Genomic DNA, 14,206 nt, shown 5'->3' on the forward strand with positions numbered 1-14,206 from the left:
TTTAAAAAAGGAAAAAAAAAAAAGCCATCTGCAAATAAATATACTTCCAAGAAATAAATTTAATTTTTTTTCCTTGAAATTTTAATTCAACACATTCTCTTATGCTGTTCTGCAAACTCCTAAATTTAAGGACATGTCAGCTGATCTCTAGGGAAGAATGTGCTACTAGGGATCTTCTTCCACGTTAATTTGCACTGATTTGCTTTTCAAAAAACACCTCATCAGGTATTTGAAAGAACTCTTGCTTTTTATTCTGTTCCCAGTCATTAGGTAAATACACATTTATAATATGGATGGTAGAATGCTAACAACATCCTATACCTATGAGAGTAAAATTTGGAGGTTAAGAAGTGTCATAATTACAACTTCCTGGGCAACATTGATACAACTCCTTTGTTGCAAATGAATTATGATACAGCCTTTTGCCTCGGCAGTCTTGTCTCTTGAGTGCACAGGTCAAACTGTTTGGGGGAGAGCGAGCCATGCAGTAAACAGCTTTGCAGGTGGACCCCCTGTTTCATTTGTTACAGAGGCTGGAAGTTGTGTACTTAATGAGGCAGAACATTTCAAGAAAGGAAAAGATGACTTCAAGATTAATACAGCTGAATGGTCAATTTTAGGCCCCAACAAAGCCCATTCCACCCCAACGAAGTTTTCCAAAGTAGTCACGTCGCTCCTGCCAGATTTTTTGTATTTTGCATTTCTCATTTTTGCAGTGCTTACACAGGGACCCTAATCTGATGTTCTCGTACTTCCTCGCCTAGAAATACAAAGGAAGTCCCTAGGAGCTAAGCTTTGCACATATGTAATACACAATGTTCTTTAAAAATTATCCAGTCCTAACCGGGTACCCAAAATAAGGAGGTATATACATTTGATGTGTCTCTCTTCCTCCACTTATCTCTCTTAACAAAGGTGCAGTTCTTCATCCATTCTAATGTGCCAACACAAGGTATTTATTGCTTGTGAGGCCTCAGGAATTAGAAGAGTGAGCAACCCAGAAAGCAAGATATGGAGACTAATAATTCTGTCTGGATAGTTCATTCTTTAAGTGATGTGACTAGTATCTTGGAAGAAAACTTTGGAAGTGACAGGGACAGAATCTAAATTTTCTAAGGTCCATTCAAGTGCATTAATCATGAGGCTACCCTGAAATATAACTGTGAGACTAGCCCTGCTAATGCCTCTAACCTGTTCAAGAAAGACTGAATCTATCTAGATTTCAACAGATAAATTCCTGGCAAATGGCAATAAGTACATGCAAGCTACAGTTCCTCCTCTACTTGTCTCAACACCACTGTGTGACAAATTTCAAAGTTCCCAGTCAAAGACATGGCCACAGAAGACCTTTCCAACCAGAGTAACTATTTCCATTTGGCAAAACAGAATATGAGATTTAAACTTAACAACAATTTAAGATGTCATTTTAAAACTAGACTTTTAATATTAATTGATACATGCATAGCTAGAGTTGTATCTTAGTATATTTGCACGTACACTACATTAGGTAAGTAGGATCAAGCCTGCAAAGATCCTGCTTCAAAATAAAGCCCAGAATAGATGAAGCATCTCAAGTTTGGCTTTTTTATTTAAATAACTGAACACATGAATTGAATTCTAGAAGTGCTAACTGTACAGGAATGCAAAAAGTAAACAAAGGTCTTGGGAAGCCTTCTGGGGTATATTCATTAATGACGCAAAATCGCAAAACTCTATATGTCCTTGGCTGCATCTTTGTGCTTAAAGTTGCTAGATATAGCACCAAGTACCAAATACATCTGACTGGCAGCCATGAAAATAAGAAAATCCAAGGCAGAAAATAAGGTCTGATTGACTGAACATGTATGATGCACTGTGACTTCTAGAAGTGAGGACGGATAAGGAAGAGCTTCTACTCTGTTGACATTTTTCTTTTTCCATTATCTCAAGCATTCTGCAGTAGAAATTGCATACCTGCAATTACAATTACAACTAATTGATCTGCCATTTCCCATGTCATAATTAATGTCATGTTTTAATAGAGTTATAATCATTCCATAATAATGCTTTTCATTCACCAGCTTCCCACAAAGTATAAAAGTATAGTGCACAAAAGCAATGAACTTTTATGAGACTCTTTCAAAAACATCCCAAAAGGAACATCTCGGTGTATTACAATGAACTTTTTAAATACGTTTCTATATTCTTATCTGAGCTGCAATAAAATACCATGCAAAAAAGACTTTTCACTCTGGCATTCCTCCTTCCCCAAACATCCATAGGTGAAAAATGAAATCAATGATTCAGTGACAAATACATTATGTTTCCTAAGGGGTTATTTAATGTACTCTTAGCAAGGATGGAAAATTATGGTTTCTAGAGAACAGATGGTAACAAGACAAAATATCAACAGACCACAGTTGTTGACTGCAATTTATGGAGTGTACAGATGTGTCAACTTAAATGCAGTGATTCTGAGGCCAATAAAAGTACTTCCTGATACCAACAGATTAATTTTTCATGACCACTAGTTACACAGCTATTACATTTTTAAAAACTAATTATTCATCTACAAAAGAAACAACAATTTTGCTTGAACGTCATTACTATGAAGTGGAATGTTGTTCTTGCTGGCACAAAAAAAAGGCATGACAAGATTGGATACAAGTTTGCACATCTTCCTTTCAGAATAAAATTTCCTTTTTTTTTTTCCCCATAAAGAATATTCCAAAGAAAGATGAATGCTAGCAGCCAACTCAGATTTAAAGTAATAGTATGCAATAAGGAGATCCCACTTCCTAGCCAAATATGAAGCATGCTTACAAAAGGGCCTTTTTTCACCCTTTAATTTAGCAGGATGAATAACAGTGCTTGTGAAGGTTGCAAGGGACTGGCAGTGCCTGAAGCTGCAGTCCCCTATTTATTATCCATTGCCACATTGAATATGCAGACAGTCTCTCCCATGCTGCTCCGTAAGACTAAAGATACATGACTGCCAAAGCCACATATCTCAGAACCTTCATCAATGAACGGGTTTAGTCTACATCTGATCCTTGTAATCTGAACTTATTTTCATCTTGTCATATATTTCAACTTGGAGAAATATTTCGTCCTTGGTCCCCTCCCTGTATAGGCCTAACTCAAATTTACCTAAGGATTGGTTCTTTATTTGTCAAGAGTAAGAAAGGAGAAAGCAGCTCTACTTTCCAAATTCCCCTGTTCTAACACAGAGATAAATTCAAAACCAAGCACTTTACAACAATGATACCACAAAATAGCCCACTAAATAGACAATGTTAAGTTAGCTACAAAAAAGACAATAAAAACAAATTATCCATCGTATAAAACTGGAAGATAGCTTGTCATGGACTAAACTTTCAAAGGAGACCTCACCTCAGCTGCCATGTAGCCTTCGGGAAATAAACTGCAAAAGCATCTACTCAGAGGCTAAACCACTGAGTTTAGTAGGAAAACCACTGCTAAGTAGGAAAGCACTGCAAGTACTGCAGCACCCAGAAGAGAGAGTCAGACTGAAGTCAGACAGGGCCACCCACTCCCCCTGCCCAACTCAGGGTGCATGTGTATGAAAGCGATGCACCCTCCTCCAGAAGCATGACAAGGACTCACTGAAATCCCTTCCATTCAACACCATGGCATACACAAAGCAGGACAGAGGCAGAGACTGAAGAGGAGCTGCAGAAATCACTCACACCAGAACTGAAAAACGTGTCTTGATTGCATTTTCTCAGCTCGGTACTGATCAGCTGTTTACCCCACCTGGCCCACTACATGCTGTTTTAACCTCAGCTTCTCTCCATACCACACTTCCAGCTTCCTTCTCCTGGTTACTTGGTACTTATCACTAAATTCCTGTTTTGCTTCCCTAATTCTCTCTCTCTTTTCCAAGTATAATATAAATATTACATTTAAATTGTGGCAAACATTTACAATGTTATTCCCTTGATTTATGTTTTTATCCTTTCTACCACTTAACTTTCTATTGTGACCAGAAGCTATTGAGAGCAGGCTCTGGCACCACCTCCTCTGTTTTGTACTGTCCGTAGAGCAATAAGGCTCCATTCCCTATAAGCTGCCCTATAAGCACAATCATAATAAACATTATTAATAGCAACAGCGTATTCTCTACATCAGCAACCTGGCATCACAGATTATGTACCTCCACAAAACACAGCAGTATGCACAAACTGAGAAGCTGACACCAATTTGGCTGATTCTTCTCCCTCACTGGTTTTATAGCTGTATAAACCCCACTTCAGTGGAGTTACTCCTGATTTAAAGTAGTGCAAGCAAGAGGAGAGAGAGTCCTCTATTTCTGGCAGATAAATGAAAGAGCTCGTAAAATGGAACACACAAATTCAGAGGTCGGATATGAGATAGTACAGAACAAGACCCCTCTTAAGCAAAGCTCAATTTTGCACCCATGATTTTTTCTTCCCCAGCTTCTTTAACCTGTGCACTGTCTGGAAAACGAAATCCCTTGCAGAGCAAGCAGTGGCAACGGTGGCACGAGATACACTGTACTATGTAGCAATCTTACTACTTCATAAGCTATATCAGACATAAATTACTTCAGGAGACTTAGAAGCCAAAAGAGCAAGTTTCAATTCATATGATCAAAACATCAATAACACTTGCTTGGACTCATTTATTTACCATGCAGAAGTAAAGGAGAGTCTCACCTACCTGAATCATATGCAAAATCCCTAGGTTCCTGTTTAATCATCAGAGGAGGTGGGAAATTTTGACTGGCTGCACTGCCAACCATAGCATTGTGTTCATACACCGGATCATGGTACTCCTGCTTAAAACCTTGAGGCGGGAAAGGGATGTTTGGCTCAGACATCTGGCGCTGATATATTGGACGTCCTTCCCTTGGCATTGCAGGCAAAGGTGGGAAAGAATTGCAAGGTTCAGAGAGCTGGCGGCGAAATCTAGGACACAAGGTAGAGAGGTCATGTAAAGGACTTCAGCTACATTCCATTTCCCAAAGATCTTCACAGGTCATGGTTAGTGGCTGTATCACTTTCTCAGCAGCAAACATTTTGCTTATGATAATGCCAAGTGCTCCCACCAGGATCCCTTGAGTTGTAGAACAGTAACAAGCAAAGAAACAAAAAACCCCCACCTATTAATACCAGCTCTGAGACCTGTCCCCACCACCATCCTCTCTGCTTTCAGTATCTTCTCTGAAGAGAAGAGGCAAATGGGAAACGCACCAGCTTCAAACCTGACATCCTACCACAGTAACATGAAGGAGGCTTAGGTAGAGCTCTCTGTTCTTTCACGAGTATTAGCAACATATTGCTTGTACTCTAATTTACTCTTACCATTCTTATTGTTACACAGAAACCATTCTGACCACAACAAATACAAACATTTTGAATAAAGAGTATTGTCTGCCATAATATCTGGAATCATTCCAGGGTAAAAGTCCACTGTTCTGTCCTCTCAGGGATACTGCCGTGGGAGATCTACCTGCAAGGCTGCCTCTGCATTCCAGCTCTAATGGGAAGGGAATGTAAGCACCTCAGAAAAAGGAGAGGGTGGAAATTTTTGCTAAGAGAAACAATGCCTAAGAATTCCCCTCCTGCCTTAACTCGTTCCCTTGGTCATTTCTACATGAAAGAAGTCATCCATACAAGCCACGCTGCCATTCACTACTCCCAAATGCATAAAATCTGAGAATTCAGTTTTAAATTAACTTCATTTACATGCAACACTACTCGAGAACCTACGCTTGTTGTTTCTTCCATAAAACACACCTAGTTAAACTAAAAGGCCTGAATGTAATTACTTGGACATCTGCAGGTTCAGAAGCATAGAGAAGAATACAAGGATGCTATTTTCCCACCCCATGCCCCAATGAACTGCACAAAGTCTTCCTGTCATCTCCTGCAGATTACCACAGTAGTGGTAACCACCGCTGTAGTAATATTGTGTCTGCTCTAATTCACAGCAGATGCAATGTTCTTGCAACAAACTGCTTACTAGTCCTGTTATCACTCATCATGAGCAAGACAAAACAGACAACCTGTACCCTTCTCTGCAAGTTTCTCACTGTCACAGTAAAAAAAAAAAAAAAAAAAATCAAGGACTAATCATTCTTCAGCTTCCTGTACTTTGGATCTGAACTGACATCAGTTCACGCAAGCAAAAGCAGATATTCTCTTGGAGAAAACTGGGTGAGTGAAGAAGAATGCAGGGGTTTGATTGCACAGGCAATACAATCCTTCACTATCAACTCATATATAGTATGTGTTTCTGAAACAATTTAAACTCCACTAACATCTGTCATAATACTGCTGTGAACTTGGTCTGACAAATATTTACTGTCATAGCTTAATTACAAATACTGTGAGGGCTACAGAGATAGAAACTATTACAATGTAGCAGTGGAGACAAAATTAATTTTTTTAATGATGCTGTAAATATTATATTTTGCAGTAGAAAGAGTACTGCACTGTAACATTGGGTTTTGCAATTCCACCTACACCTGCAGAAAATAAACTTAGAAACTCAAATGTATTATGAAACAGTTAGGCTGACTGGCACTGCATTCATTTCCCTCTTTTCCTTTTTTCATTAGCCAAAAAAAGAAGCAGAAATTATCATTAAGAACTGTCAAGGAGTGAATCAGAAAATTGCAACTTGAAGTTAAAATAAGAAACAGGCTCACTCACAAAGCCTCAAAGGAAGTTAATAATACTTGTTGTACTGGAAGCTTTGTATGGAATCAAGCCATTTGTTTATACAAGTGGATTTGATTCCTGTTGGTACTTGTTAGGACCACTTAATCGTTCATATATTCATGCCCTGTATGAAGATGTATGGGCTGTACGTTCTAGATACTAACGCTATCTTATGCCACCAATGCATGTTCCAGAGAAATATGCCTTGACTTATAGATTTATATATGAACTCATGTAGGTAGGTCATTTGTTTAAATGACATTTTCTGAATACACTCATTGTAGTAGCATATCACCCTGTAAATCGTGAAGATTTGAATTTCACAAAAATATGAAGAACACATTTGCTTCGAACAACTGGAAGTGAGAAGATTAAAAATAAATAGAAAATAGGGAAAAATATCTTCCACTACAATTGCACCTTTCTTTAAAAAAGGAGAAAAATGAGATTTTTTTGGCCTGAGTCAGCTATTTTGGACTTCACTGGAACACATGATGTTCTATCATGGAAGGGAAGCATTAGTGCAAAATGCCCTAAAGAACATGAATATCAAAGACGGGGCGGGGAGGGGAATCATGTAAAGAGCCTACAAAGCTTGTGCGGAGCAAGTGTTATGGGTATAGAAAAATATGCTAAGGTGTATGCAAATCTTTATAAATACTCAAATTAGGGCTGACATACAGCTTCAGTACTCTTTTTACAAGTTGCTTTAAAACAAAAGATTTTTTCATCTTAAATTACTGCTCTCTGCACAGAAGCCATTTAGCTCCTGGAGATTTCAGTCTCCTGACAACTTGACTTTGGTGTATATACAGAAACACATTTATCCACCATCCTGTAATCAAAACCACTGCTTGGCTTCACTGGGGGCCTGTGTGGTTAGACCACAGTCCACGGAGGCAGAAAAGACAGTGACTATGGCAGCTGAAGGGACCAATTCAGTGTTTCCTCATCACCAGGAGGGCTTGTAGAGAACCTTGGGTGATATTTAAAACTATCTCAGCAAAGCACAAAACAGCAATATAAACCTTAGCAACCCCCTTCAGAAGTGATCTGCACAAATCCCTGGAGATAATAGCCCTTATTAGAGCAGAAGCATGCAAATCGCACTCCCAACAACTGTGATTTTCTTTTCTTAATTTGCTAAGGTTTAAGTGCTAAGTCGAGTTTCTGAACATATATATCTCTTTACATACACCTGAAATTTTAAATGCTCAGAGCAATCACACAATACAGCAGGCAAAACCAGATTCATGCAAAAAAGGTTAGAATAAATAGAATTCCACAAACAAGTGTTTGGTCTCAAAAATCAGGGAAATCCACTGAGCATATCTGTTGCAAAACTGAGCTAAGAAAGATAGTTGGTTGTCTGGGGATTTCTAACATATCAAAACAAAACAGGGTGACTTAAGGACAGTTTAAGCTTTAATTCTAGTCTCTAGCTCTTGTGGCTTTTACTCAGACTAATGTTATTTAAGCACAGTTTATGTTGGCATCTTACTTTGTTTGAAATGCTATATTTCAAAAGGGGTTGAAAAAATGACCCACCCTTCCAAAGAATATTCTGAAGCAGTAACACCATAACATGGTCACTTATCTCTTAGGTGAATTGCTTAGCAAGAGGCCAGATATTTACAGCCAGGATCATGCCTGCTAGTGACTTCATAACCTCGTAGGGCTTACTAGCCTCAAGTGAATCACAGAATCACAGAATAGCCCAGGTTGGAAGGGACCTTGAAAGACCATCTGGTCCAACCTTTTGTGGGAAAGGGAGCCTAGATGAGATTATCTAGCACCCTGTAATCACCCTCACAAGACAGTAGAAGCAGGTCATTAAAACTCTGTCGCTGCCAGTATGAACTCCTACTGAAGTCCATCAAGTTAGGTGCCAGCCTTTCATAAAATGCACATATTTCTGACACTCTGAACATTGCTGGCTTTCACCTTGGTCCCCCAACCTGAAAGGGAATAGTTGTGGGCAGGAAGCCAGTTCTACCCTATATAAAACTTGCAACCACTACTGAAATGCCTTCTGCATGGGTCCCTAGTGTGTTTTGTGTTTTACCTGTGGTCCATAGGGAAGCTGTTGTCTTGAATGGACTGGGATGGAGGGAGATGGGTAGGGAAAACCCGGTCAGGTTTAGGAGTCTGAGCTGAGTTTGGGGAAGCATGGTGCAGCGGTGACACAGGAGTGCTGGATGGCGTCGGTGGGTTGGAGGGCCTCATTCCCACTTGTGGCTTCTGATCATAGGCACTATCAGTAAGGCAAGGGAAAAGAAGGTCAGGTTATTTTCTCTGGGAAAAAAAAAAAACAGTAGCATCTACATTCAGTAAAAAAACCCCAAGTGTCACATTTATAAGCTTTTTGTTATAGTTACTTATTAACCAGTTTGGGACAGAGGAATTATCTACTTTACATTGCAAAGAGTAAAGAAAAAAACGTGTTACAGGCAAGTGGTTCAACACAGCATTTTCTTCTCTAGGGCACAGAAATGTATTTTTAAAGGATTCAGTCTTACAGTGACATTCTAACAGGAATTATACAAAATACATAAAAGTAGAAGCACCTGGACTATAGCACAAAGGGCCGACAGTGCCTGTCAAGACTCTTTTTTAGAGCTCGCACAAACCACAGTGAGACAGTAAAACAATACAGCTAGAGGGAAGGGATCTGACCCAGAAAAACAATGGTATGTTGGCTTAGCTACCCACACTAGGATGTCAGCAGCCTCTCCCAACAGGGTTCCCCCCCCCCCCCCCTTAAAAATAAAGCGCTGGTCCTGCAAATACATAGATGCTATTTTCAAAGGTGTCCCAAATCAGGAAAGGACTTGAGCACACTTTGATCACCCCTCTTTCTTAACAGGAAAAATGCAGGCATTAGGCAGATAGTAAGCACGAACTTACATACTTTCCTGTCAGGTCCCATAGCACCCATCAAATCCATCAATGTATGCATGTGATTTTTGAAATCAAAATCACTCCTCTATGACTCGTAAAGGTGGCAGTCTTTTTTTTTCCCCTTTCATATCCAAAAAGTTAAATGTAAATGCTTTAAGTGCTAACAGTTTTGGCAGTACATTAATGAGAATAAAAACTCACAAGCTAGACAAAAGATTCTAAAATAGACTGAAATGTCAATAAGAAACCCTTCACTGCTGACACTAAAGGAAGGAGTGATACGTAAGTGCAAACCAAAAGAAAGTCAATAAAGAATGCAGTGGTATCAAGCCCCTCCACCACCCACAAATAAATAAAACTTTTATTATCTATCCCTATAAAAGAAGACAACTTGTTTTTGAATAGGTAACAAAGATGCAGAGCCTAATGAAATACTATTTTAAATTGTAATCACCCACGAATACACACATATAAGATCTGCAAAACTTGTCAAATACCTAATGTGTTGCTCAGACCTGCCAATCTCTCGCCTGCTACACAGATCTCTCTCTCTTTCCTAATGTGTGTAATGCATTTTGAAAGTACTTTCAACACAACTCGCAGAAAACAAGACACTCCTTCCTTCTATTTCACACTTGCACCCTGCGTTTTTAAATTCTGGCTGTCTCCCATGGAGAAGGAATGGAGAATATGCATTTTGATGAAAAAGACTGCTTTAAAACAGTTATATAAGTGTTTGATACAACTGTAAACAACTCCATCAGTGTTCATCAGCTAAATGCATTATCTCATCAGTCTGTTATCTGCTGAAGAGGTAACTTTTATAAGATCTCTATTATGGTTTTATTACTCTTTAGTCAGTCCTCATTTAAATCAGCAGTTCTCACTGCAAACATGCTCCTGATATTGCTTTACCTGACATTGTACAGGCACTTTTCCCCATAACTGAACTTGAATGGTTGCTCTTGACTGCAAGTGGAGCCAAGTTCCGAACATGGGCTATGGGGTTCCTTCTTGATTTTCACAGGGAGACCATGAAAAGCCACTGGAAAGAGAAAGAAAATGTAATTAAAAGCCAAGTACAATATTAACAATGAGCTTTCTCAAGTAAGCTAGACACTGCTAATTAAACACATGATTAATTAAACCATTGTAATACTAAAAACAATATAGGAAATAAACATTTCAAATATTTCTTCGGGTGTCAACTGAAAAATAGACACCAGAGATCCTTCGCATTGGCTATTAGCACTTTTATTGTTTAATAGAATGATGGCCAGGATCCCATCTCATTAGCAGGAAAATAACAGCCCACTTATATTTGGCTTAACTACTGTAAATGTTGTCAGAGGCAAAATACTTCCCAGGCACCAAATGTTTCTAAGTAATATGAGTGAGGTAGCTTTTAGCTATAAATGCAACAGTAGTTCACTTCAAAGAGTGCCACACAAATGACTCCAAAATAAATTTCTCATCTATCAGCCTCAATTATATGATCAGTAATCTTTTTGTCCCACAGAATGCATGAAAATTTGCAGTGAAACTTATGAAACTGGATGATTACATGCGCCTTTAGTTATAAGTAGCATCTGAAAAAAATACACAAGAAATGGCTTCAGTAGTTTTTTCTCAAAAATACACAAGATAAAATCCTGGCCTCACCAAAGTCAATAGTAAATGTGATATAGACACAAACCGAGGCAAAAAAAAATATTAATCTCACTTTTTTTAAAGGTAAAAAGAACAGTGGAAGTGTGACAGAAATCCAGCATTCATTAGAAGCACAAATTGGTCTGGATTAAGAAAAAGGAAAAGACAAGGTTAACCAGCATATTAGTTTAAGCCAGCCAACTTTCCTCATTTCCTATCCAACCTTAAGCAAAATTAAAGCAGAAGAAAATTCAAAGTTCATCTGACATAGACAAATCTAAAGTAAGTGGTTAGGAGGACAAAGGACTAAAAGACAGGTATTTAACAGCTTGAAAACACACCCTGCAAGTTTTAAATAAAATGAGGTTGTAAATACATTTTTGGCCTCTGAGAAGCCTAGAGTTCAGAGATCAATTTTATCACCGATTTTTTCTGTTGTCACCAAAACACCGTAGTTTGAACATCACGCTCCAGCCTGACACTTGCGCCTCCGTGGAAATCCACGTATGTGCAGCAGTCCCTGTTAGAGAACCTCAGCACAAAATCAGGCCATTATTATATACCACCAAGTAGTATCTTGCCCCCTCCCTTGCACCTGAACTTAGAAAAGACAATTTGTTACAGACTATATATTTTCTGATACTAATGCTCCTGTGTTCACGTGTTCCGTGGGAAGGTAAAAGAAATGCTGTCTAAGAACTTAGCATCAGAACCAATAAACTGATTTATAAGTATCTGTAAGATCTGGATTCCAGATTTTCACCATGGGTTTTCCCACGGTTGGGCAACGTTCAGACAACTCTTTCACAAATAGGTCCTCTCGTACCCTATTACATGACAGCTTCTACTACTGCCTTTCAGCTGAGACATCTGCAAGATAGCACTATGTTATTTTGCCACATATTTTCACAAAACTCACAAGAATTTCTAAAACTGCTATCCAGCTATTATATTTAGTGGATAATAGTCAATTATCTGGAAAGATTACAAAAGAAAAGCAGAGAGTAAAACAGGTACACAAATACATATGCACAGCACAGTAATTTAAGAAACAGATGAAAAGAAACAAGAACTCTTTCTGAATAAAACTGTCTGAACTTGCACTAAAATAAAAGACCATATGGACTTCTTGAATAAAGAGTCTCAAATTTAATAATACAGCAAAATGCAGCCCCGTCAGCTTTCCACCATAATCGCAAAGCAGGCTGACATCCAGTAGTTTGTTTCAGGTTTTTGTTAGCGAACTTTTACTGCTGACTCTCCTTGCATGTCTTGGTCACATAATGACACCGCACATATAATGTGTATGATGGGCCCCACAACTCCAGGACGGTGGCTCCGACACAAAGGCAGGCAATCTCTTTGACTTGAATCAGAGAATTAAAACACAATTGCAGCAAGACTCTTTTTTAAAGCCAGTACCACATATTCGCACAAAGACCACATGCTGCTCTATTTTTTTTTTTTTTTATTTTAACTTTGCTACTTCCTCGGAGTTAATCTGTTATGAAAAATTACTTCCCTTATTTATTTTTAAATAACGGGAGTACAGAGACTCCCACACCACAGCCCTGTGCGGAGAACTGGCTGGGTATTTCATCACAGCGCTGAGAGCCTGAACGTCTGCTAACAGGCAGTTTTCCAGCTCACTGGCACAGGCACAAGTGAAAGCAGCACATTCATTTTGTGCAATTTGCTTTACCTTCCCACATGGAGTTGGTGCATGTAAAAGGCTGTTAAGTACTAAATTATTCCTTATCAAATCACCATCATCTGGAGTCATGATCAACACTAATTAAATTACTTTCACTGAACACGGCTCCAGCCTGCTGCCTCGGCTGCGAGGTACATTTTATTTTGCTTAGTGTACAGTCCTAGCAAGGTACAGGGCACAGTGCTAGAAGGCATCTGTGCTGTAGTTTTAATTAAAGTTTACCTCACCTTCCTCCCAGCTTTATAAGCTAGGGTAAAGTGTATCAAATCAAGTAGGTTAACGCCTCCATTTCATTTAGGGAAAGCATTACAGTCCAAAGTGATTTTATATTAGATCTTTATCTTAACTACGGCCAGAAAGACAATGTAGCTGTAAAATTTAAAGCCTTCCTCGGGCAGTCCCCCAACACAGTCACCATGCTAAGCTTTATCTGTAACTCCTCAAGTGTACACTTTTAGGAGGCAGAAAGGAAAAAGCCTGAGAAAAACACTCACTGCATTTTTGGGGGGGCTTTCTTGAAGGCTACTTGACCTTTCAAACCACATCTTAAGTGTGGCTGAAGATGACAGACTTATTCCAAAAGTAAAATTTCAAACATTCAGAACAGTTCTCGTGTCATCACTGAAACCCTCCACCCATCACTCTTCATTTTAGTGTGACACTCATTTTATAGTGCACCTATTAAAACAGATTTTAAACACACACTGTTTTGCTAAGCTGGATTTTATATTATGTTTTCAATCCGTTTTCTTTTGAGGATAGCAAGGTTGCTTATTTATACAATCTAATTTTAGTGCAGCATACCAAGCTACCAACACATCCAAATTAACAGAACGACATTTCAAACAACCAGCTCCTCACCACTTCTTTCTTCCTGATGGCAAATTCATTTTACTTAACCCCGGAACAGAGTCTCAACCCTATTAAAGTAACAGGCACTCTGCCTTAATAACGATCTTATTAAGAAGTGACCAAGGGCCAAGATTTCATCCCGAGTGATTACTTATGGATAACTACCTCCAAACTTGAAAGGCAAACAATCTTACAACGTGTATTTAGATGGATGGCTTCAACACCTCATCTCAACTACTGGGGAAAGTCAGGCTTATGGGTATCAGAACGGACTCAATCTGCAGACCCTGTCTGGAGCTCCTCCGAAGCCAATGTGCAGATATAAGGCAAGCAAAAGGACTACTACCATCTGTAGCAAATTGATTCAAGTATAATACATTACTGTATGCATATTCTCTGT

General features: G+C 38.8%; 1 protein-coding gene across 1 annotated transcript in view; it reads right to left on the reverse strand.

Moving 5' to 3' along the window:
• Nucleotides 1-3,976: 3,976 nt before the first annotated feature.
• LOC104071187 (ETS translocation variant 1-like) overlaps nucleotides 3,977-14,206 on the reverse strand; it is a 39,907-nt gene continuing 29,677 nt past the window's right edge. The window contains exons 5-8 of the mRNA XM_009587214.1: nucleotides 10,506-10,635; nucleotides 8,755-8,943; nucleotides 4,684-4,931; nucleotides 3,977-4,074 (exon numbers count right to left, since the gene is read on the reverse strand). Of these exons, the coding sequence (XP_009585509.1) occupies nucleotides 3,977-4,074; nucleotides 4,684-4,931; nucleotides 8,755-8,943; nucleotides 10,506-10,635 (665 nt within the window). The remainder of the gene's footprint in view (nucleotides 4,075-4,683; nucleotides 4,932-8,754; nucleotides 8,944-10,505; nucleotides 10,636-14,206) is intronic.

This window comes from Fulmarus glacialis, unplaced genomic scaffold (genome assembly GCF_000690835.1).
Source record: "Fulmarus glacialis isolate BGI_N327 unplaced genomic scaffold, ASM69083v1 scaffold37281, whole genome shotgun sequence".
NCBI lineage: Eukaryota > Metazoa > Chordata > Aves > Procellariiformes > Procellariidae > Fulmarus > Fulmarus glacialis.